General features: G+C 48.2%; 1 protein-coding gene across 1 annotated transcript in view; it reads left to right on the forward strand.

Annotated features, from left to right (window-relative positions):
- Positions 1-25,614, forward strand: part of LOC131284363 (uncharacterized) — a 36,414-nt gene that overhangs the window by 3,433 nt on the left and 7,367 nt on the right. The window contains exons 3-4 of the mRNA XM_058313218.1: positions 301-330; positions 16,316-16,409. Of these exons, the coding sequence (XP_058169201.1) occupies positions 301-330; positions 16,316-16,409 (124 nt within the window). The remainder of the gene's footprint in view (positions 1-300; positions 331-16,315; positions 16,410-25,614) is intronic.

Genomic DNA, 25,614 nt, shown 5'->3' on the forward strand with positions numbered 1-25,614 from the left:
ACAATTGGGACCAATAAAATGGCACATTTGTCGAACGACATGTTTTCGAACCATCACGTGCTAACCGTCGTGACTGATTCTGCCAAATGATTGCGAAAGTGCTCGAAGGGAAAGGGTCGCCAGGGTGAGCATTTCTGTCCTAGAATAGATGTTCCTCATCAATTCATCTCCCATGCAAAAAAAAAAGCACCAGCTTAAAAAGGTTTCGAAGGCAGGCCCCAAATTTCCCCATACCGCAATCATTAGCTCATTTTTCTCATCCATTATTTTTTCCACCATTTGTTTACCATTTCGTTACAGATTCCGAACTTTCCTCCCTATCGCATCTTGGTAAGTTGATTCTTGAGCAAGGATTATATGTTACACATATCTTCATTATCAGACCATTCCCAGCCACATTCCATTTCGTTCCCCCATGGAGTTATATGTCATTGGATGCTATTTTCGACCAAATCATGGAAACGGTACACGCACAAGGTCTAGGAAAGAAATTTGTGACTTCACACAATACATGAATAGTGCACTATAAACAAAACAGAAAAATAACTAAGTAGATATTTACGGAAGTCTGGGAAATAATTGAGTTGTTTATGGTGTTTTTGTTTGCATTTCAATCATTTTCGCAACAAACATAGCAAAGAATGCAACGTAAGACCCTTTGTTCAAGTAGTTCACTTGTCGCTATTATTAGACACGATTAAGCGTTTGTTCGGTTAATCTTGGGGATTTTGAAAATCCGCTTAACCAGAGTGTGTCCGGCCCATATCTGTGCCAACTCTTGAGTTAATGTGTATGCCCACTTCACCGGGGAGTTAATACCGAACGCGGGCGGAATTTTCGCTAAGCGTTTTATCGGGCACGGAAAGATTACATGGGGGGATAAAAACATAATAAATCGATAGCGTCCGAACGGAAGTGATATGTTGAGCAAAGGAATCTGTCGACTTACGTGCGGTTTAAAAGATAGTCTAATCAACCGTACTATCAGATGTGCTTGAATGAGAAGCGGCAAATTCCCGGCGAAATACGGTCATTATCAAAAACCTTTCTTTCTTCGAGACATGACGAATAGTTTCTTGGCTTTTCTGGCATCTAGATAAGAGTTCAAGCACTCATCTAGTCTAGCGAGTGCCAATTTTCCCTTTGGAAAGATAACCGCAAAGATGATGGAAGATAATGAAGTTCGGGAAAACGTTCACGCAGCAGTCGACAAGCTGGCCTTGTAAATTTCCGCAAACGAGCGAACTGTTTTCATGTTTCCAGCGAATGCTTTGCATGACATCTCTGCGTGATGAGGAAGACCTGTTTCTATCACTCTCCGCAACATGTGGGGTGCCACTTTTCCACCATCCAGTGGGAAGATGGATAGATAACGGTTAGTTTTATTTTTATCAGCCTTCTCTTGCGTGTCGCCCCATATGTCACCCCACTTGGTGGTGATGTGTCGTAGTGCGCCCTATGCACCCGTACAAACAAACCCCACTCAAAACAAAGATCATATAATGGATGCAAAAAGGACACCAAGGAGTCTAAAAAGACTCTCGCTGAAGAAGAAAAAACGAATTTCATCACAACATAGTGTCGGTCAATGTGATCCTAATTAGAGGACTCACATGGGAAGTGTATTGCATCAGTTTGTTGTCGGCTTCCGAGCCACGATCTGCTGGCGTGATACCGATGTAGGCTGGTGGAGAAAGCCATGGAGGCGGGCTTTTATATCGTAAACATCAGTGAGCAACGTGGAATGGATTTGCAAAGAAACAGCTTAGAGCTTGCTTTCCTGTTTTTGTTTGCAAAGAAATGGCGTAACAAGGGAAAATATTTGATTTCGTTTCAAATTGTGGTGTCATGTTCAGAGAAATACAACCGTCATTAATTGCAATTATTCGTTTAATGTTTGTTAAAGAAATGGACAAAAATTTATCGGCGATAGGAAAAAAAAATACACACTTACAATTGAAGAATGAAGTAAATTTTATTGTAAAGTTTCATCAGTTTATTACTTTAAAAAATATTTCGACGGGTAGTAAGACAGTCTTACGGTACTTCGAAGAAACTTAAGCCATAGCCGACAAAAGTTGTTACGTGGACCACCTGTCGTTATGGCCTCTGTTGCAATTCAGAGTCCCGCAACATCCCGCAATTTGGAGTCCCGGAACGTGACCGGACATATCATATTTTAACCTTTCTCCATAAGTGATAAAATAGTCAAAAATCCAAATCAGTTGTGTTTGACGGACAGGAAAGCTGAGCTGACAGGAGCTGGAAAAGTGAATATATAATCAAAGCTAGGGAGTTTACCGTTTTAGAAGCATTCAATTTAAATGATAAAGCTGTCAAACTTGTTTTGACACAAAAGAAATGCTATCCTTGATGTTGCTGTCAAAAGATAGTTGCTAGCGTTGTCTGTTTTTGCATGAAAAATCGTCAAAAAATGTCAATCTTTTTAAATACAAACGTTATCACAACCTTCTATTGAGTAAATTAGGCAATTTTCTTGAAGCCGGAGCTAACGAACCCGCTTCGCAAGGAATTGCAAGACTTAATCCGCACACAAATGAAAAGGAAAACCGATACCCAAACCATCGGCAAAAAGTTAATAGTACTTACGTCTAGTCGGAACACCCGTTGTGGGGAAAACATTGTGGGACTGTGCGATTCTTGAACTCTCCTCCCACGCACCGAAGGTGGTCGAAGGTGCGTCTTCGTTTGTTGGTGAGTTTGGGGATTTCCAACCCTGATCCGGATCCGTCGTGATTCACGCTCCACAAACTTCGCAACAAATTTACAAGCACCGTAAGTTCGTTTACATGATGTTCCTTTTTCTGTCCGCTTCGCCTTGACGATGCTATATACCTTCGACTCATCTGGAAGTGCGTAATTTGTAAACCCCCCAGCCCCCCCCTCGTTACCGAACGGTTCGCACTTTCGATTCGTGCACCGATTGCACACCAAATGTTGTCCGTACGCGGCGGCCTCGACCGATTGAGGATGGTTTGGTTGCTCTATTTTTAGCACCGACCCTCCAAAACTGGAACCGATGATGCACCAACGCGTTGTCTCGTGGGAAACCATATGTTTTCTTGAGGGGGTGAAGGGATGCACAGATAGAGCGAGACAAGAGAGAATGATAGACAGTTGGAGGTCAGAAGCCTCTAATCTGGACCGGTTGAAACATATTTCGAACCCACCCATTATCACCCGGATGTTACACAACTCAGCTTATCTCTGGCGCGGGAGTCAATGTTTTTGGGGCCGCTCAGTACTCGCCGCTGCATCCGTTGACAAGAAGGTGACATCCCGTTCCGGAAGCATCCAGATTTCTTCGGCTACTTCTAAGAACTCATCAGCACATCGCGGGATCTAAAGGAAATTTTATAATCTCACCATTCGCGATGAGTTCCGACTTATCAGTTCGTACAACCACCTTCCGTCATCTTACTTCCCTTTGGGAAAGGAACCGAGTCCACTTTCTATCGAAGGGGCTCGTTCACGTTGGCATCGATTGCGATGTAGCTGATTGCAGCAAGTACTCGATCGTTCGACGTTACGTGCTCTTGACGTCACACCAGCAGCCCAGAACTCTCCACCAGGGAACGAGGGGATAGTCGATGTTGAAATTTCACCCATTTACCTTCCACTATTAATGGGTGTACGTTACACGCGTTTATTAGGTTACGGCGATGAGATGATCTCGATCCGGATGGCCAGTCGGCATCGTTTCGAGAGTGCGCTTACGCGAATCATTGACGTCACACGCGACCTGCGATGGCCAAAAGGGTGGTTCCTAGAAAACCTACCCAACAGTTACCCTAATTTTTACACCGGACATTTGTGTTGGGGGTGGATGTAAAGGGGAAACGTTCCCGTTCTTTTCGGCACCCGATGGTGGGGACAGTTTCTTGTAAAATTTCCATTTCATCGGAAAAACTGGTGAATGAGCAACCAGAAATCGAGGAAATGAGATCCAAAAATAAAACCATCGTGTTCCGATTATTGGTTGGTGGAATTTTTTCTTTAATTTTGTTTTGTTTTTTTAATACACTCGTGGCAGACACGTTGGCGGCAAATAATCATGATGAGTGTGTGGGTGGGTGGGTGTTCGTTATTTGTGTCCAGCTTGGGGTGATTGAGGCTACGACAAAATTGATTACTCCCGGTGCCGAGGGATGCCATAAATGTGTGACAGTTTATTACTGTGGAAGGTGGAAAGTGACGGCAGATTTATTCGTCCGATAATAAGCGGACCGGGCACCGGAAAACTCTAATCCACCCGAGCAGATGCGGAAAACACACGACCCATCAGCGAGACAATGTGTGCGACTTATTGTAATACATGGTAAAAATACCCACCGTCGACCCCGAGCGTGTGCAGTCGCGTTTTTCCGCAACGTAAATTAATGGTCCAAAAGCCTTATAATGGAATACGAGATGATGCGCGTGGAAAATCGTCCGTTGGCGGTTTTGTAAATTGATTGCCTGCTCGTAAAGAATACGCTAGCAGCCGGGACACACCTACGCAGGGCGCGGGCGCATTTTCGGCGCAAACCGCCGGAGTTTTCCACCTTTTACGACGCGGTTTAACCGTCGCGTAAACACAGTCGAATAAAACATTACAAATAAACACTATCGGTCCAGCCGGGGCAGAGGGCGGACGGGGTTTGTCTTCTGCTAATCGGGCGATCGTTAATGGCAAAACGTGCAACTTGCCCCCACCTGCCTTCCCTCCTTCCGCCCTTACTGACAAAATCCATCACTTTCACTGCCAGGGTTTCGTATGCGGGTTTCCAAAAACCTCCCCCCACCAGGGAACAATAACAAAGACGATGATGATGTAAACGAAGCTAACTATGTTTAGCCATCCCTCTAAAGGGGGCTAGCAAAGATTCGAGAGGTTTGTCAAGGTGGGATAAGCACCCGGCACCAACCACCCGCTGCTTCGGTTGTTGCGCCCGACCGAAACATTGCGCATAGGTCCGCCGAAGGGACGCGCCTCCAAACGGGATGTTTGATTGTTCTAGGGATTCTTCCACCCCGAATCGGCTGGACAAAGACAAATATTGTTTGGAATTCCTCAGCACTTAAGCGATGTGTCAGAAGGATCGATCACCTGCGTGTCTGGAGGGGCTTTCATGTGCTTTCATCATCTTTCCCTCAGTGTTTGTTGGCAAAAATCTCTAATGGAAACTTCAAAGAACCCCGTCGGTGTGTGGAATCGATAATCCAACTGTGTGCTCCAGCGAAGGTGTTTCTGGAATTTGAAGATTATTTATCTTCCTGCTTCCCGACGAAGCAATGCAAGAGAAGGAGTGCTGAAAATCTTTGGCACGCATTCGTGAGGGATACTTTTTTTTGGTGCACAATGACGCACGGACAAAACGGGGCTTGCGATGTTCCGAATCAATAATTGATCCACCACGGGGTGACAACTATGTGTTTTGCTTCCATCTCCCGATCCTTCCCGCTCTTCCGTTACTTTGTCAATACCGGCATCCCCCTCTGCCGGGCTCGTTGATAACAACCTAATGCAAAGTGTCAACAGCACGGCGAGCTACCGCCCGGGCAGTGGAAAAGTACGCGCTGCAAAACTGTCACGCAAACAGTGCCGGATTTACGTGAGCTGCAAGCAGCTCGCGGCCGCCTGGCGACAAGGTCGCTTTCGCCGGTAAAATAATTCGATTGTCATCGTGCCCAGATGGTCCGCCCTGGTGTTCGCTCCGGGTAACGATAACGAGGCGAATCGTACCCCCAGGTGTTGTTGGTGTTGCATAGTCATTACACCCGCCCGGTGGCGCTTATTATTCTCGCCGTTTGTCACATCGTTTGACAGATCGCGAGCGCCATCCGTCGATCGTCGCTGAAAGGCGCTCTCGATCGGACGACACCGAAAAAATAAAACGAGGAAACGTGCACGGGGTTGTGCGTGATAACGGAGTGGGGACGCGATGAAGCGTGCCTCTGAAGCGCTGGTGGTGAAGGTACGGGGGACGGCAAGCAGCAGACACGATCGCGGTTGAAACGATCGTGCGCTTAGCAACAGTGGCGGCGCGGTTGACTTCGAAATCGAAATGTGCTAAGCGAAAAGCGCTACAACAAAAAAACAGGGAAAAGGCAACGAAGTGTGCCCAAGAAAGAGACACCACCATCGAGGAAACAGGCAGCAACTGATCAACGTGACTTGTGGTGGAGAGAAATTTGGTTCATCCAAGCTAATCCCGGTGGACCATGTCTATCAGGAAATGGCCGAGCGAACGAGTGGAAATTGAAAGCACTCACGACTCAGCTGGTCAAAAGGAGTCAAAAAAGGGTCCCAAAAACTGACCTTATTTAAAAGCACCTCCAACAGGCATCTTTTACCGATGGCGGTAGGAGTGGTGGCACGATATCGTCACCTTCGCACACATACGAACACCTCAAAAACAGCTGATCGCTGGCCGGTGGCGTTGCTAAGGGAGCACGCAAGCACCGCTGTTTGTTTGCGGTTTTACATTTATCTCTTATCGCGGACTTAAAGGAAGCTGCAATATACACTCAAAGTAAGGCAATAATTTGCGAGAAATTTATGTACACATTGGCTACCCGCGTGCCCCATTGACAACAGCGAAATGGCACACATACCCGGCTGTGATAGCACTGCACTGTCGGCACAATATTACGTACGGGGAGAGTGCACCCTCTATATGAGTACTGGTGGCCGCGTTGCATCCGCAATTGCAATGAGGTAATTGTGCACCGAAGGTCGAAAGTCGAGCGGAACGCGCACTTTCCCAGCGTCGATCATGTTCCCACTTTTACTCGCATTGTGCGTACATACACGTTAGACGGGCGATCGGGTGCGGAATAAATAAAATGGATCCATTTATCAAACCATTCGTGACGTGGGACCATTCGTGTGCCGTGTTCGAAGCACTGGCAGGGCAGCGCAGCTTGTGTTTAGTCTGTCAATCGCGCTATGCAAACGTCAGCGGATCGCTCACTGCAAGTCGCTCACACTGGCACCGGCGCAAACAATAGCAACTCCTGTGTGCGATCCAGCATCTCATTTGTTTACCCGTGCGGGCGACAGCTCCGTTGGATGGATATACCCGTTGGGCGACTGGCATAAAGCTGTCTGGGTTCTCGAGATGACGGTTGCAAAATCGAAAACAATACGTGCGACTTTCTCTTCCGTATAAAGAACCGCATCTAAGCCGACTTTGGTGAGACGATCCCAGAGTCCAGAAGAAGACGGTCCGTGGGGGGATCGAAATGATTGTCATCTGGCAATTTTCGGGCAGCCCTTAGTACCACACGCCGTGTGGCAACAGGCGCACAATCGTGTATCCAATGCCCGCATCTCAGGCCGGGTGTAGGTGAGTGTGTATATGTTTTACCTATTGCTCAAAAATAAAGCAGACTTTGAGCTGCACAAGCGAGACACTTGCCAGATCGCGGCAACATACAGCACGAGGCGACGACGGTTGCGTTCTAGTTTCGGCTGCCTTGTCCGTGGCGCGTAGCGTAGTTTTTCACTCGAAACTGTCTTCCAACAACCAGCGCTCCGTTTCGCTCCACCGCTCCAAACACTCTTGTCCCTCCATCTCTCGGGTGATCACGATCGGTGATCCTCCCTGCTCGATCCGCAAAAACCGCTGCGTTTGACCTCCGCCAAGCCCATGTCGCCGCAAGCCGCCGTCGCAGCCGCCGACGAAGGCAACCTAGTTTTAAATAAACATCGCTCCGAACGGCTCGAAAAACCCTTCGCCAAGATTATGCTGCTGATGTGTCAGGCCTTCGTCTGACTTCGGTGTTCGTTTGTGGCGTCGGCTGCAGTATACCCGCTCTTTGTCACTTTTGTGCTCTATTAATACAAACACATCTTACGTCTTGCGCCCAACCCGACCAGGAGTGGATCTTTTCTTGTCCGGAATTAAAGCTACGCATCAAGAATTTCAGCCCTGCACCTAATCTCTACCGTGTACTCTTGTATATAACCTGATGAGCGTTGCATGATGACCCTACCTTCTTTCCGATGTTTCCACCGTCAAACGAATGTCCTCTCCAATCGATCTATCTCGATCTCGTTTCCATTTGACGGAGTAGTGTCACCTAGAGCCGGTTTCATGCATGTTATGCTGGTGTGATTGCATCACGAGGCCACACAGGACGCCACCACCCCACCAAACCCTATCGTCCCGTGTGGCATCTTTATTTGTTTTTTGTTTTGTTTTCTGTTTCCTCTCTTTCTCCTCCGCTTCGTTATTAGTCCGCAACCTACCCCAACAACCATCCGGTGGGGCCGGTTTGTGCTGACTCTGCTCAGTCGCCCCCGTGTCACTCGGGTACAGCGTGGCAGCCGTGCAGCTGGTACGGCACCCCACATTTCAAGGGCTCCCAGGCAGCGCCAGCGACAAAACGACAACCATTTTGGCGCCACGCCGATCAGCAGCAGCAGCAAAACAATGCAAACCAAGCGCATTAGTACACGAGGGTGGTGGTGCCGAGGCACGGGGAGAAGGTATAACGATCGACCTCGATCGATGGTGGGAAAGCGGGCAACTCGTATGCAAAAACAAGGGAATCAAATGCGCACGTACCGGCAGTAAGGAAGGGACGCTAATTGCACCGCAAGAATGAAGAAATGGAAGCAAGTAGGAGGAAAAACGCGAAGAAATATACTATTTTTAAAATGGCGGTAATAATCGGAAATTGCTGAAACACTTTCTCTTCCGACCGGTGTTCGGTCCGTTTGCGCGCCACCCGTTTGGACTTTGGATATGGTGGAGGAACTGGCTGCCCTTAGCACTTTGCGATCGTTTGTTCGAAGAAGACGGCAGAGGGACGGAGCGGACTCGAGGGATATTTTGAACTCGTACGCGTTTTCCTCATTTGTAAGCAAGGTTGGGAATTATTTAACACCACTGGATTTTTCCATTCTCCTGTAGCGTCGTTTGCGGGTTTTGGTGTCCAATTTTGTGTTCTTTGCTGACCAGCAACTCGATCGACGGCGTCGGCGTCACACACATGCACACACACGCGCAAACCGCTGGCGTGGAAGACACTGACCCGAGGCACGATCCGAAACTCCCAGAGAAACGTGAAACCCCTGGCAACAACTCAAAAGAGTCCATCCTCGAGGGTGAAAACCGAACCTTCCACCCGGTGGGTGGTGATAACCATCGCGTAATAAAATGGGAGGAAAGGTTATCGGGTGCTGATGGTGGCGGGTGATATTGGGTTTCTCGGGGGGCCATAAATAGCAAATCTCCTCCCGGAGCCGTTCCGACACGGCGCCTTGGGGTTATTTTTAAACACCACCGGAACCCGGTCCCAAAGTCCCGGCGAGGTAGCCGCCACCCCGCTCCCGGGACCTGCCCTGATTCGCCCTCCCTCGGAAGGCTTTGTAGGCCACCATCGCTTATCGCCCGCATGGGATCGGGGTTCGTAATCACCGGGGAAAGGCTGCAGCGTGCACTTTCATTCAGCAAACACAGGGCGGGGTGGAGGAACGGGAGCCCGGGTGGCGACGATGATCTGATTTTTCCCACTCGCCATATTGCGGAGTTTGCGATTATTTCGCACAATCATCGGCTTGATAAGAAACCGACCCTGTGGCACAACCTGGGCGTGTGCTTTTCGCTCCCGGACAAAGTATTTTCACCAAGCACACATACGATGTTGCGTTTTCTTTCGCTTTGTTCGTCGGTGGCTTGGGAATGGGACTCTGAACTGTCTTTAATTGGACGCGTTTCGATTGGCCGGAATTGATGGTGGGAGCAGCGCGCCTCAAATGAATGAAGCGGTAGGTTCGTCCACTAATTGCTCTTGATTGGATTGGCCGTCGCTGGCGAGTAAACGTTTCGCTGGAAAATTGTGAACCGTTTTCGTGGGCGGACGGCGGCGGCGTCGAAATGCTTATCGATAATTTTGGCTGTCTATCAGCGACAAGTTTGTCTCACAAGGATATAGCAAGAGGTTAAAAGGGTCTTTTTGCTGTGTTCCATCGCAAAAGGATTTATGGAAAAAATGTGTTTGAAGGCATAATTGAACCTAATTGATTTCAAAGCCATGTTTTCCAATTTTAATAGTCTGAAGAATCTTTCCTCCATCAAATGCTGACTAAAGAATTTTATTTTTGAAATATGATAAGCGATTTTGAGAATCCCTATAAGGTGAAGCAAGTTTTAAAGTTACCCTGATCAAGCGTTCCTACAATTTTTTAAATGATCTTGGACGATCTGGTAAAAATGTATAAACAAGATACAGTAAAACAAAGCAGTCATATGTACAGAGAACATACGATGTTACATAAATCCTAACAATACATCACTTTTAGAGCCATTTCAAAAGAAACCGTTAACAAACCAGTTTAACAGTACAAAATAGACGATCGTTTGTGGTCTACTTCATTTTCATCTAAAATGGATGGACATTTTCGACGACGATAAAACTATTTTACCTTCAATATTGTATAAAAATCCAATGGAAGAAACTTGGTTGAACAATTGTTCTTTATTCCTCCTTCAGTTCAATTTGAAGATGGTTGTATTCGACTTCTCTGTTAATAGAGAACAAAACAAAAAGATCTAACTAAACGCATTGCATTTCTAGAATACAGGGTGATATTAAACTACAAAGGCAACTATGTTTCAAAGAAAATAGTAGACATTCCCTAAAGTACAAAACCCAGAACCCTTTCATACGAATGCTTGTTTTGCTAATGGACAACATGATTAGTGAAATTGTAGAAATGCACAAAGTAAACTTTACTGCCAACAAAAACGGTGCAATGTCAATGATCGCTCTGGTCGATACCTTTCTAGCAAGTTCGAGTACTCACGACCAATGCCGTGTAGCATAAATATTTACTAAACTAAGCCAGGGTGGTTATCCATAATGAAGTGTGTTCTTCAAACCACGAATGCCAAGGTTGATCGATAACGACCATCGTTCTTGTCTGAAGTTCTATGCCTCCGGTAGTGTCCTTCCTCCAGTCCGCGCTGCGTTTGGGAAAATCGATAGATTATCGTCATTCTAGAGGTCGGCTGCTCTTGAGGTGTCTCCCACCTACCGGCGACGGCAGCTTGCATATCGCGTGCGGCGACATTACACTAATTTTAGCACCAAACAATCTAATCTAGTTCCAACGTTTACGCTACTCACGCCGGGGGGTCTTCCTTCGCGGCGCTCGCGACTGGGTGGCCATCGAAAGTCAATCGATAAATTGTACCCCCCAAACGGCCGGAAGGATACCCAGACCCTCTCCCCGACTCGATATCCCCTAGGGCAGTGTAACCACCTCCCCCTTGCCGGCCGAATCGTCAGCGAACCAATAGCATCGATCCAATGTACACCGACCCTTTTGTTTGCGTTTCGTGCGTAGTTTTCTCGACCTTATAGGTTTTCCCCGCCGGACGAGGCACACCAAAAGCGCGTGTGGTTCTCGTTAATCGCACACGCCACTAAATGAAACAAAACAAAACTACTCTTGCACCACCCGAAACCGAAAGGTTCTGAAAATAGTTCTAGCGAGTAAAAAGAGTCGAAAGTGATCCTCCTCTAACTGTGCCCTTCTGGTGGCGTTGAATTTTCTTTTCTTCTGACACCTGAAGCGCGTCCAGAACCACTGTCCCGTGTGGTTTATGATTTATCTTTCATCAACCCTGTCTCAAGGATTTTCCCGCCGTTAGGCCAGCCAACCAGACCTGCTTCATTCTTTTTGTGAGCAACGGGAAATTTGTCGTAGTCTACGACGATTGAGTGGACATGTTGTGGTCAGAAAGATTTCGTCACCGTTTCACGCCATCGTGTCCTCTCATGGGGCGCGAGAAAGTCGTCTGATGGTGTGGATTTATTTTTGGCTTCGCCGCACCATCAGCTCGACGGACAGCTCCCCTCGGGGCTGGCTGTTCTCTGTGTGGTCATATGACACAGTCCGTAAACCCGGGTTGGGGTGGTGAGTTGGCGTCGATGGGTTCGATGACGGAACGGGGAATGTCACCCACAGAGTTTAGCTACACTGGGCGAAGAAGCAGCGATAAGCGCGTCTTGTGACGTCGGCATCGTGAGGAGGGAATAGACAATCTTACCCACCCGACCCTACCCTAAGCCCTTCCGCCGGAGTCTTCGAACGGCGTTGAGCGATGGAAGTTATTAGCGCACTAATGAGCGCAACGCGAATAAGGCGTCGTCGAGGAGTCGCACGAATGCACTAACAAAAAAAAAATAAAATAAACCGGAAAGATGGCCGCGATGGCGCCAGAAAGCGCAACGGTGTGTGGAATCATTATCTCGGCGCGTTAGTGATGCTTATCAAAGGTGGTTTTTAGCGTGGCGTGAGACGGCGGCGATTGGCGACGGTAACACTCACTACCCTCCAAGGCCGTCTGAGGGTTGGACGGGCCGCCAAGCCGAAAGACTGAGTGGTCAATTATTGCCGTACACCTTTTTTTCGTTTCCAACTTCAAGCCGCATGCAGGATCATTTTCCGATGATTGATTGGGGTGCAAAAGGAGAAGTGAAACCCGTGGACAGACTTAAATAAACGAGAACTGTCGCAATCAACGGCATAGGATTTAAATAAACACAGTCGATTTGAAATTGTTTTTCTTCACACAATTTCACACTTTTGGATGCGTGATAGTTTATTAATATTTTGAAATTGTAGAGTTTGAACAATTCATGGTAAAAAGAACCGATTAATTGTCCAAGAACGCAGAGAATCTAAAGAAAAATTATGTTTTATGTTGTAAATAACACAACAAAATTTCAAAATTGATCTTATGATGTTGATAGAACATATAAACATGGGAGAATAAACAAATTAAATGAAAATATTGTCAAACAATCGCTACCCGCAGCTGCGATTTAACTCAAGCCAACAGTCGACCACCCCTTGGTCAAACTATTTTAGTTTCTTGGCTAAACTAATTTTAGCGCCGCTAGAGAAAACTTTCTTACCGGCAGAAAGTGGACCACGGGACGCCAATATCGAAACGAAACACTAGAGTGCACATAAGCGTACACAGTGGTGTTGATTTTTGTTGTTGTTGTTACCTCTAAAGATATATTTTTTCCTTTCCCTTCGCAAGGGTTCTGGGGATGTCCTTTCAGATCAGTGCCCAACTAAGTGTTACGAAAAGACACACAGGTGCAGGAGTTTAGGTACGTCACAAGTGACACCGAATGTGCAGAGCCCGGAGCCTAAGCGAGTGTGAGAAAGAGCTTCATCGAAAGGGCTGCATTCGGTGCAAGAGGGAAAGAAGCGGCCGGGAAAAGACCTTCGCTTTCTCCTTCAAATAGTTCGCAGGGCGGTGATCCAAATCTGCAGCCAAATTGGGGCCCACAGGTGTGCGCCCGCCCGTTCGTATTTGTCGACGCGATGTCTTCGGTCGCGACAATCGGGGGAACATTGAAAAAAAAATGGATGCATTCGAGGAGAGAGGGATGCAGAGTTCGGGGATCTCGGATGAAACATGGTTTTGGGGCGGCGGGGCAAGTCGGGCCAGCAGGTCGCCGATTAATGCAGATGATGATGATGATGCTGATGATGTGCCGTGATCTATGGCCCACGTGCGGTTGGGCCCAGCCCGAGTAGGGTGACTCCTGCCACACACGAGCAAACGACATCGTGGCGGACCGACGAATCAGGAAGAGTCGCTGACCTCGAGTGGCAGGCCATTTTGCTTTCGTCCACGAGCGGGCGGTTGGAGAGCGAAGGCAAAGATTTGCGCGCAACCCGCTTCCCGTAGTAACGCCGGCAGTAACGGTTACGAACGGTCGAATCTTTTGTGCCGTACCGCAAGTCGATCGTTCGTTTGTCGTTGCGAGCGGAGGTAGGTCCTCCGAGGTGGGGAGGACGTTGGCGCACCGAGCGGGATGATGCCGTGTGGTTACGCGGCATTTATGAATGAACGGTTTGTGAAAACCGCGCAAAGAGCGTCGTTACGCGAATGTGTCCGAGTGTTGTTCTTGGCTTTTCGCACACGCCAGACCGAGGGCCGAGGGGCGAGGTGGGTCGAGGGAATTTATTTCTTCACTTTCACTCTCGAGACAGGCGTTGATTGCTTTGCCGCTTCCGCTCTGTGGTGGATGTTCAATGATCTCGCCGTTTTGTTTACGTCGGCCCACCAGCATAGAGTAACGCCCGGAACCCTGGCGTGACGGTCCAGGTGCTTACCCCATTTGGTTCATTGGATTTACAGATCGTACCCAACTTCAACTGGCTTAATTAAGTTGGCAAATAGTCCAATTCGAGTTAATGTTTTGAAAGATTGAGTGTTTACATTTTATTCCTCAATTTTCCTTTCGAAAAGCAAATGTAAGTAAGTAACATCTAACTGTCTCTCGTTGACAGTTGAACCGTTTTGTGCTGGTTGGCAAGAACCAATAGCTTGGGGAAAGTATCAATCCTTCGTGGAACAATGCCGAGCGATACAAAATTCGCATGAAAGCCAGAAGCTGTGCCTGGGTTTCGTCTTTCAAATCACCTAGAGCTCCGAACACAATTTGCGCAGCTGTTCTCGCAGGTCTCGTTACGAAAGCGTTTCGCATCTATGTCGGGCAGCATATCGCGATAGTCACAGACATGTGAAACGATCGCATTATTGTCATCGACAGAGTCTGCGTCTGTTCTTCGGTAAACACCCAAGACACTCGCGCGAGTCCTTGAGAACAACATTTGTTCTGCGCCGAGCTCCGCTTAACCGAACGTAAAAACGAATCAAAAACAACAAACGCCGTTCTGTTGTGGTCTTCCTGCTGGCGTGGCTATTATGACGCCGGATAGATATACCACACATAAAACAGCACCAAAGTAAAAACTTTCACGCCGGCATGGTCATCCCACGCGATCCTAGGCGCGAAATTGAAAGCAGATCAACCGGGAGCTCCCGGATGGTTTTTGCGAGGGTGGCTCCTTCTTAGAGGCATGCCCCGGTCCGGTCGGCGTTTAAGACCGATTGCGGGCGGTGGGTAGTTATTTGAATTGCGTTACGTAAACTATGCCCGCGTTTTACTGATTACTCGTCGATGTGCATTGGAAGCGAGTGAAAAAGAGAGAGAGACAAAGCGTCATGTAACGAGTGCCTTTGGGGAAGTGCAACTCGTTACGCAAGTAAGCGGCCTCTATGGGCTTTTGTGCAGCAGAAGAACACAGAATGGTTAGGTTTGACATGCACACGCCACAACCGTACGGCGTACTTTGGAGTCTGTCAGCTTAGCTCGGCCAACGCGTGCCGAGATCTTGGGGCCGCAAGGATTTGTTCGTTCATAAAGAAAAAAACAAGATACAGGTATCGAGGGGGACTTAATGTGTTTGCTAAGGTACCCTAAGTCAAGATCGAGTGGATCGATGGTTATGGTCCTTGACGTTCACTACTTCCTGCTTCGACGTTTGCGCGCGCTCTCGCACCACCAACGCGCCTATAACCCGCGAGCTGCCAATTGACACCTGGTCGTTGGATCATAAAGTTCTGTGCACTAATTCCCTCTCGCCCACGAGCCGAACCATTTCAGCGGTTCAGCCGATTGGTTTTACTAGACGTCCGGGTGATGATTCAGTGTGTCGCGCTTCTCTCGCCGCTTGCCAGACGGTTAGCGTTGGGTCGCAGTCAATCACGCAATGCCTCGCGGGTAGAAAGTAATGCAAGCGGTCGTAAAAGAGTCGGCGATGTAGGAAAAAACAAAACATGCACCAAACAAACAAACAAGAGGAAGAGTGAAACACTCAGAAGTACTTACGTTACGCTTGTGCTAGTAGCGCGCGGCTGGCAGCGAATCTTAGTCGCCCATGATTGCACGGTTGTAGCCGAACTTTCCCAGGCACCGTTAATCTCTTAGCTCTTTTGGGGCGGACAAACCGGCGACAGTTTACTACGAGCTCGCTGCACTTACATAAAAGACACAAGCAAGTCACAGTCCCATCATCATTCCTTGACATTGCTGTCTCTAACCCTCGAGTTTGCGATGCAGTAATCGCGTTTTGCATTTACAACGGAACGCGTAGCCGTCGTTTGGGCCGCTCGCCATCAGGAGGGATCACTCAACCTCTCAAATTATCTTGGGGAGACTCGAAGGCTACGAGCATGAACTAGGGATATACACGCGATCCATCCATAAATCCACCCGGGTGGACGACTAAATTTAATCGTATTTTTTCTGTGTCCATGTTGAAAATAGCATCCAAATGCAAATGCCACACCCAACACCCGATGGCTACAAACCCTCTGTATCTGGGTGTGTGTGGTTGTATAGTACCCGCTACTAAAATTGTCCTACCATCTGCTGCATGCCTCCCGGTTGTTATTGTTTTTTCCCTCTTTCGTCTTATTTACAGATGCTCCCAACGATGTCCTGTATATGGTATGTGGAGTCGTCATTGCCATGCTCCTCGTGGGCCTCATCATAGTTTTAGTAGCAGTAACGATCAGGTGAGTCTCGTCTAACCAAATGTTTGTTTGGGTTTAAAAGGGGATGGCGGTTTAGTTATGCTTGTCCTTGGCACGTCGGTTTACCTCAGGCGATGGCAGAGCTTTTAAAAAAAAACTATCAACAGTTGGTTGTGATCTTTTCAATGAGTCCGTAGGGATGCGGAACTAAGGTTCGACATTACATATTACAGAAGATTAATAGACTAGGACACATGATGACTTTACAGCAAAGAGAACCTATCAAAAGACCTTCATCATGGTGATTTAAGACGACATTCAAACGTTTTGATTAGTTTCAGTAGTTTACAAACATGTTCACGAAAGTCTTTTTTTTACCCTAAATACAACAACGACGCAATTATTGTATTTTGTTTTGCTGCCCGTGTATTTCACCTGTACACCATTGCAGAGGTTTTAGTTTAACATGGAGTGTTGAAGAAGTTTACGGAACAACGGCACGGATACGGCTAAAGCGCGGTTGAGCGCGGAAAAGCGTGTGAACACACACGAACACGAACCTGCTTGAGGGTAGCATGTCGATGGGGGGGTTCGGTGGCTACCTTGAAGTACCTCTAAACCACTAGCGTGCCCGTGTCGTGCGTTCAATTACATTGTATTTAATCCCGGAGCAATAATAGGCGACTAGTTTTATTGTACTTCTTAAACGAGCAATCGTTTTGTAAAACACAGTAAAATACTTACCGAAGTGTTAAGCAATGTAAAGGGGTTACACGGTTTTGAGATCGCAAGTGTTGCGCGCTACGGATTATTAGAACCCCACATGGATTATATTATCTTGACACGCAAAAATGCTTGATGAAGGTACTTCTGTTTGAAGAATGACAGTTTTTGCTGCAGCAATAAGGGTCTAAGTACACAGGTAGCGTTCGCCAGAACGTAGTAAATCGTTGCGCCAGCTCAGGTTTGAAATCGATCGTTTCCTTCCTTCAGCACGATCGCCAACTGGTTCTGCAAGAGACCTCAACGCAGCGCGCAAACAAGGCTGGAGGTCACTAGGAAGTGGCTAGTATGCTGTGCCGAAACCTGAGCAAAAAAGTGTACGGACTAGAAGGGGGGCTTCATTAATATTCATCATTAGTTTTGAAATGTTCAACTATTCTGGTCCGGTGCCAGCTCGGAGGCCAGAGGCGGCATATGCTGGTGGGGCACCATTGACACTGCTGATTTGTGACGAGCGGCGGGTGGCGGGGGGTTTTTGAGCACGCTAGAAATCGCCCATTGTGCCCCCGTTTCGTGGAAGGGAGATTCACTTCCGCGAGGATCGACGGTGAATGATCGACGGTTCGCCCAGATGAGCGAACACCTCTCTTCTTTGTTTCTAACGGTTGGCAAGGGGTCGTCTTCGGTTTGGTGAACGATGCAGGGTGGGGGGGTTGAAGTTCGATAAACTTTCCGGTTAGTTTGTTTTGGTCGCGAAATGTTTACACACCGGCCACATCCGCCCGCAAAACGTTGAGATCGGCAGCCGTTCGGTTACTTCCGCGTCGCGCAGATTTGTTTGGACGCAGCGTAGATCGAGTGACTTGTTTTTCGCAAAGAGTGTTTACTCCTGTTTACGACCAAACTGAGATTTAACGTTCTACTCAGTCGATGACTAGAGTAGATATTCTTCTTAAAAATGGAAGTAGCGTGTGCAGCGTTTAAATTGACAGATCATGGTTTAAATTCACCTAATCCATCCTTACTGTTCTTCATCAGTATCCATCAAGCATGCTATGATGATTCTTGTGCGGGAATATCTAATGGAAAAACCTGGCAACGGTCGTAGGACACTCGATGCTCCCCACGCGTAACTCCACTGACTCCGCTTAGCTGGCGTCTAAGCAGCACTCAGCTTTCTTCTTCAGTTCATCGTCGGCCCAATCTCGCGTTACATAATATACAGCGAGACACTAGCACAGCAGAAGTGCTCGAAGCAATATGAGCGCTCCCTTCGGGAACCTACAGGTTTACGGGGGGACTCTTTTTTTTTTAGGCCTCACCGAACTCAAACCGGAGAACAAGCAGACGTCAACGTTGGTGTAATGTGAAGCCCCTACCAACGGACAGCCCGTAAAACCCACCCCCGAGTGGGAGTGTGAACTCGGTCGACAGTCCCAGTTCGCTTCCCGGGAAGCATTGGCCGCTTGCCAGCAGACTGTCGGCCTGCGCCAGACGGTGTCCGGTGGCAGTCGCGTGTAAGAACCTGACCCCTCCCGGAGACCCGAAGGGCTTCCGTAACGGTGCGAAACTGTCGAGTGGTTACGGGAATTTCGTTTCGCCGCTAGAACGAGTTCATGATGGTCGTCTTCGAAGGTCACCAAGCCCCTGCTACATGGACCGGTTAAGGAAATAGTAAGTTTCCTAAAGGGATGCCGTGCATGAAGGTTATCGGATCGGGAAAAGAAGGGCTGAAGCGAAGGGCTTGATACCTTTTGCCTAAAGGTACTTCCTTCTCCAAGTTCCACGAGCCGCGCACACGGCATGTGATCGTAACAATAAATCCACGAACTAATCGCTTCAAGTCGATAAAAGGCGCGATCGTTCAGACCCTGCTCTAGAATCTCTTGCAACGAAAGTCACACGCAAACGCTAAGGAGTGTTTCAATTAAGTGTGGATTTATTTTGCAAAGCAAATTGTACCTGGCTCGCGCACACAGCGAGTGGCCAAGTAATATATGCAGCGGTTACATTCCTTAACCTGTGGAAGGGTTTTTTTCTCCATGGCCGTATTGACGCGAAAATGAATTTTGTAAAGAACAGATCTAGAGGGAAGTTTTCGCTTTTGTTGGTTTATGTTATCGATACTCCATAGATTCAGCCTATAATGAGCGATTATTGAACGAACGATTCTCCACAAATGCGAATCGTGCTTGGATGTTAGTTTCTCGTTGTGAGAACATGACTAACAATCCTGAACGAACAAAATACCCCATTATGGTAAATCATTTACATTTATAGAGCTTGTTTTAATAAATGTTTCCAAAAAATCCCATCGAACGGATCAGCGCGATAACCAGGCAGTTGCGTAAGTTCCCTCATCGAAATAGGCAGAAAATCCCACCAGTTCTTGGAAATTGCGAAAAAACCCACCCCTGAGAAATGTAATCGGCAATAGAGATTCCCAGTTATACAGTGATGAAACGTGCACAAAATTCGTCAACAAAACTGGTTACTATACGGTTGATTAGTGCTGGGGGGGTCGGCCGTGGGGTTTAGCAGAAACGTCAGAACGTTCAACCAGAAGGCGATGCGTTAATACTCTGCCCAAACGATCGACAATCGCTGCTAAAAAGCTCGATTGACGTAGTTAAACAATCGTTCCGCTCGGCGATAACTGCGACTGGAGGGAACCATTTACCAAACATGATGCTGACCGTTGACACATTAGAACGAGTGTGATTTTTTAACACAACAAGCAAATAGACTCCCATCGGCAGTATTTGGACGAACCGGCGTTTGTTTCCATGTTCGACAAATAATAAATAACCGAAAGGCCATCACCCGGTGGAACGGCGCACAGTGCGGTCCGATTTCATCATCATCATCCGCGCGAGCCCCCGAAGGTTCATCGTCGATCGGAGGAAGGGCGGGAATGTGCACAAATCTATTGCCTTGTGTCAATCGAAGGATCTATTGAGTTATTGTCAAAACAATTTGTCGAATTGGTGCCTTTAGGTCGGGTGGAAGCGCAATGAAGCTGCCGGAAGCCGCAATTCGATCGACCGATCATATCGATTCCTCTACCCAAGCAGTCTCCGTTCAGTTGTTTAACGATCGCAAATGTTTGTTCATTGCCGGTGTCAAAAGGTCACTGATGACGCCGCGCGTCGATATCACTCGAAGGCTGAGGTTGAAAGGTTAACGGAGCAATTTACGGGCACCATGAAGATAGAGAAGACATTTTTGATTATTTTTCTCATTCGCAGGATCAATCACCCTCCGGTCCCCACTACTCTCCCTTGGACGTTATCTTATCGAAACGTGCATGAGGAGATTTTTTTCGTTTGTTTGCGGCACAAGTGGCACTTTCCTGGGGTGGTTATAAATCAATTAGGGGAAGCAACATCGAAGGGTGGCCGATAAGATTGATAAATTTACTCCCAGGAAGAAGAGGTTAAGGGGCTTAACGGGAAACGGTTGTTTGATGTTGTTCGATCACATCCCGCTGACAGGGGTCTTAATTTGGACAAAACCAACTGTCGTGTTTTATCTTTATGGTATGGTAACTGTTTCTGTGTCCACTACGAAAGGATTTACGAAATGGAGTTTACCGGATACGCTGGAAAAAAAGGCAAAGAAGGAATGGAGATTCTTAGGAAACATTTGGTTTTTCGTGGCGTTAAATTAAACAAATGTGTTCAATCGTTGCACATCAAACGCTAGAGGCACGCAAGAAATTCTTTGCTTGATACATCCAGGCGATGGTTCTTTGTTCGTTGGTTGACGGGACGATCTCGCATACGATCGATACCACTCGCGCGGTCGGTTCGATGATCATCCAGCTCCAGAGATCATTACCCTTTTAGGGACGCCCTGCTGCTGGTGCAATTATGCTGGTCAATGTACAGATTCGTCCAGCTCGGGGAGTAAATGCTGGAGGGATTCAGCCGTTAAACACACACACACATGGAAGTCGGCACGAGAGGAGCTACTCGTGAGCTCTTGAGCTCTGCATCGCGGATTCAACTTCTCGGACCCTTGCAGCTTCACAACGGCAAAGGGACTTCGCACACTAGCGCACCCGTCGGGGTAGTTCCCTCCCGATGACAGGCGCCGTTCAATGCCGCCGTTAACTACGGGGACTTCCACACCACGCGGGGATGGCATGAGTCAGAGTCGGAACGGAGCGAGACATATGCAGGGATCGCTTGGCTGTTGCTGTGCGTGATCATCAAACCAGAGACCCACACAAACTCACACACACGTACGAGTGCACGCACACAGCCCTTCTCACGGCCACAGATTCCCCAGGGGTTAGGTACTGGTGAGGGCTTTGTGCCGTTTAGACGAGTCTGGGTTGCCGCGACTCGTGGTGAGGCATAGCGCCGCGGCTGCTGGGAACTCCGACGGGTCTGGTCGCTACGTGGTTTTCCGCTTTTTCTTTTTCGTTTTCCCCCTTCCAAGAGCAACCGCGACTACGACAACGGTGGCGGTTGCTGCTGCTGGTACGGTCTGCGGTCGGTGTTAGTTTCGTCGGATAAAACTAGTGGTCCGTCGCGGCTCGGGAACCAGTCACCGACCAAATGTGCCTCTGAACGGAGCGGAGAACACGCCGCGTATACCTTTTCTGCGTACCTCCCTCTGCGTGAGTTGTGCGATATGTGTGTGCGAAGGTGTTTTCTGCATGTGTGTTTGTGGAACTAGTATGTATGAGCGATCGTGTGCTTGAGTGTGTGTGTATGTGTGTGTGTACGTGGGCATAGGCAAATATCAGCTGTTGCGAGCGTGAACGTGTGGAGTTGCAGAAACGGTGGCGATCCCAGCTGCTGTCGCTTCTTACCGTGAGGCTATATCTTATCGAGTGAAGCAGTGCTTGCCAAGGCAAGGCAGGGGAAGGAAACCACACACCGCCCGAAGACGCCGAAGATCGCAAGACCAAGAAGGGGCGCCCGAGGCGAGTCTTCTTTGTTACGATCGTGCATGCAGCAGCGCGCCGTTTGCTCGTGTCCGTGGAACCTCCCCCCGGGGATTCAAAGTTCAAACACCATTCGCGAACGAGGTCGCGAACGGGGCTTTTTTCGGTGCTGCAGCTCGAGGAGGCGCTTTAGCGGACTGAACCCGCTCTGACGGTTCAGTCGGGACGCAAGAAAGGTGCGAGGAAGGTGCACACACCGGAAAGAAAACTGGTGAAACTGAGGGCACACGCCTCGAGGCTCGAGCGGACGCGCGAGACCGCGAGTGTGTGGACGCCGTTCCGCCATTGTCTTTTAGTGTGTTTCTCGCATTCGGTGATATTGAGGTCGCAGCGTGGCAATTGATGCAGTGTAGTGCGCCCGTTTGTACTCTCCAGTCACTCCGAGCAGCTGCAGACTGTGGTACCACTGGTACTAGTACCCCGTGTACTAAGTGCTGACCTCGGCTGTGCGCAAACCCACACAGACACGTCCGATCTTCGAATCCGTTTCGAGCGTGCAAAACTCTCCGTGTGCGAAAACCATTCCAGCCAGTTGGTTGGTGAAGCCATCAAGATCAATCTAGTCGAAGCCAAACAGGGCTTGGCGTCTGTTCGTGGGTAAAATCTCCAACGCCAAGCTATCGGTACGATCGCGTTCGCCAGGTGACGCTGTCCGTTATAGAAAACCCGAACTGCTACACACACTGCTATTGGCAATGAAGAAGCGAGCCGCCGCGAAGGTCCCTTCGAGACCGCTCCACCAGCACCACCAGCACTGGAAGAACAGCTGATCTGCGATCGCCGTCGCAAAATCCGACCCGCGTCGTCGTCGGCCATCGCGCGCAGTTCCAGCTTCCATCCAGCCTCCTGTCCCTTACCTCCTTCTGCCTGTTCGAACAGTTATTCCTAGCATCCACCTTATGGTGTGCGCAAGTGTGTATCTGTAACTGGTGTGGTGCCCTCCGTTTCCTGCAAACTCTAGTCGGTTGAAGACGGCTCCAGTTGCTCACCTCGCACTTCCTACCCTCCGGTGCAGTAGCGAACAGTATTCCGCCTCGGGGCGCCACCAATGTGTTAGTGGAACGTGCGTGCGTGGCCGAAAGTACCGAAACGGTCAAACAGTACGCTCTTTTATTCGCCATCGTAGAGGCTAGCCCCAAGTTCCTGGTGTGGGGCGCTATCGCTTAGTCGGACTCTCGAGCCCTTTTTCGTGCCTGCGTTTATCGGCACAACTCGCGAACGGCCCAAGGTCTGCTGTCCAGGCGGTGCTAACTTCAGCACAACCAGCACACGTTCCCGCCTCTAGACTTCCATCGTCTTTTTGGAGAACCTCCCACATCGCACCGCGTCCACCAGTTCCGCTTGGATTGAACAGTTGTTGGCAGAGCTGCGGCAATCGGTACACAACGATGGAGGAGGTCTATCTGTATCTCTACATGGAAAGGTAACGAAGCAAAAACCTTCACGGTCACATACAATCTCAACACCAGCCTCCGTCACCAAGTGCCTCATCTTGGTGCCTTCTCCCGCCTTTGGGGAAGGGGGAGACCTCCATGAAGGTACACGTGGCGTTCGGCTGGTGTTGGTCATTATGCAATTAGTTAATCGAGGCCATATGGGGCAAGCGGGTGGCAGACACGTGGGTACAAATGCACAAAACTGACTCATCCACAGGCGCAAGTACCTGACTCGGAATGGCGTGAGCTCAAAATTAAATATCAACTAAAATCCCCCCTCAAACAGATGCGATCGCCGACGCTGACGAATCGTCTAAAATTGGCCATTCTGAAGTATGTTGTGTTTGAACAACTTCAAGCAGCTTCACACCTCCGGACTATCGGGGCTTCCGTTGGAGAGGAAAGCACTTAAAATGCGAGACACCCGTATGCGCAAAGCAAAGCGCTTTGCAAATTACAGCTGGGTTGGTGCGGGGACGGAGGATGGTGTTTCTGCAATATCGTCTATCGGAAGGTGTTAATTGCGTCCGTACCATGAACCGCCATGATTGCCTTGTCTTGCGACTAACATGCACAAGGCAATGATGAATGCCTGGCTTCCACGTATAAGCGGGTGGTGGGATGAAAGAAAGAAAGAAAAAACACACACGATTGCGAATGCCGCGAATGGCCGAGTTTCTCCGGCTGAGTCACAAAACCTCCCGATGGCTGTCATATCCGCCCGAGCGCTTGTTTCGATATCTTTCTACCCTTTTTTTCCTAATGCTTGTATACTTGACCCAGCTACGGTTAGATGCGGTTGGAAAATGGCGGCTGTAGCTGAGCTGCAGCTGCTCGAAGGCAGCAAAAATTCCATTTCCAATTCTTCACCGTGCGACACACAAATGGGCTACACGTGGGGTACGTTGCTTTTGGATAAGAAATCCACATAAAAGCAAAGTAAAGCGGCGGGGTGTCGGTGTACCAAATGCCAAATGGTAATAACTGTGAGGGTACGTTTTCTTACTTTGAAATCAGAACACGGATCTAGCAAGGGGTTTTTACAACATCTGGAACCACAATGTTCGAAACGTTTATATGGAGTTCAAACAGCAGACCAATGTAGCTTGAAAGAGCAGACTAAGTTGTTCCGTCGCAATACGGTTAACAGGAAAACGAGGACAGTCGAGAATGGAATGTTCCATTGATCTCATGTTGGTCGAATTTATTATTTTAAGTTGAATTACTCAAGTTTATATCAATTTATCAACACAAACTGTACAATTTCTCTTACAAACCCAAACACACCCGACATCTGTGCATAACGCATAACGTCTGCGTTCGCTACCGGTTTGCGCACAACCAAACCTTCTGCCGCTGACATGAATCACCCCGAAATGTAATCTCCCTTCAGGAAGTCCATTGTTTAGAGGGCTGCTTTCTTCTCTAATGCGCACTTTGGCTGTCCAGGGGTTGGGAGGTTCGACCAGCAACATTCACAAAAGGCACATGACTGTGACGTCAGATCCCGGGGTGCGCCGCTTATGTTCGGGGCCTCCAAATTTGATCGAAGGGGAATTACGGCGGACATCTGGTGGGCCTAGCTTTCGATTGGTTCGTCGCTTCTGCAGACCAGTACTGTGCGCAACCGCGTCATGATTCATCGAATGAAACGTATTTACACGGTCCAACGTTTTTTTCGACGAAACGTCCATGTCAATAAAACGGTGTGTGTATTTTGTTTCTTTTTTCGTGCGCTTCCTTTGCTAAATATATTGCATAATCTTTGCAACCGCACGAACTATCGATCTCCAGCGGAGAAAGTAAACTCGAGGATCAGACAGGAACATTTGACTGCAAACCTCATAACGGCATGTTTGAAGTTCTGTTCAACATTAAATGTCATGTCCATCTTAATCAAAGTTGTCGATAGTAGAGGGGAAGATTTGTTAGATTGGCATGTTCGATTTGTGGGATTTCTTTCCTAAACGATCACGTATAGAGAATTCGGCAATCTTTTAAATCAATGTTGTCGTGCGGGAATACACAAAAATGAACAATTGTTCAATCAAAAGTAGCTTGCATTGTTAGTTCTCTTAGATAGATAGGTGCCCTTCTAAAATGAAGGATGATCTAATGCTTCCAAGAAATA

Source organism: Anopheles ziemanni, chromosome 3, assembly GCF_943734765.1.
Source record: "Anopheles ziemanni chromosome 3, idAnoZiCoDA_A2_x.2, whole genome shotgun sequence".
Classification (NCBI taxonomy): Eukaryota; Metazoa; Arthropoda; class Insecta; order Diptera; family Culicidae; genus Anopheles; species Anopheles ziemanni.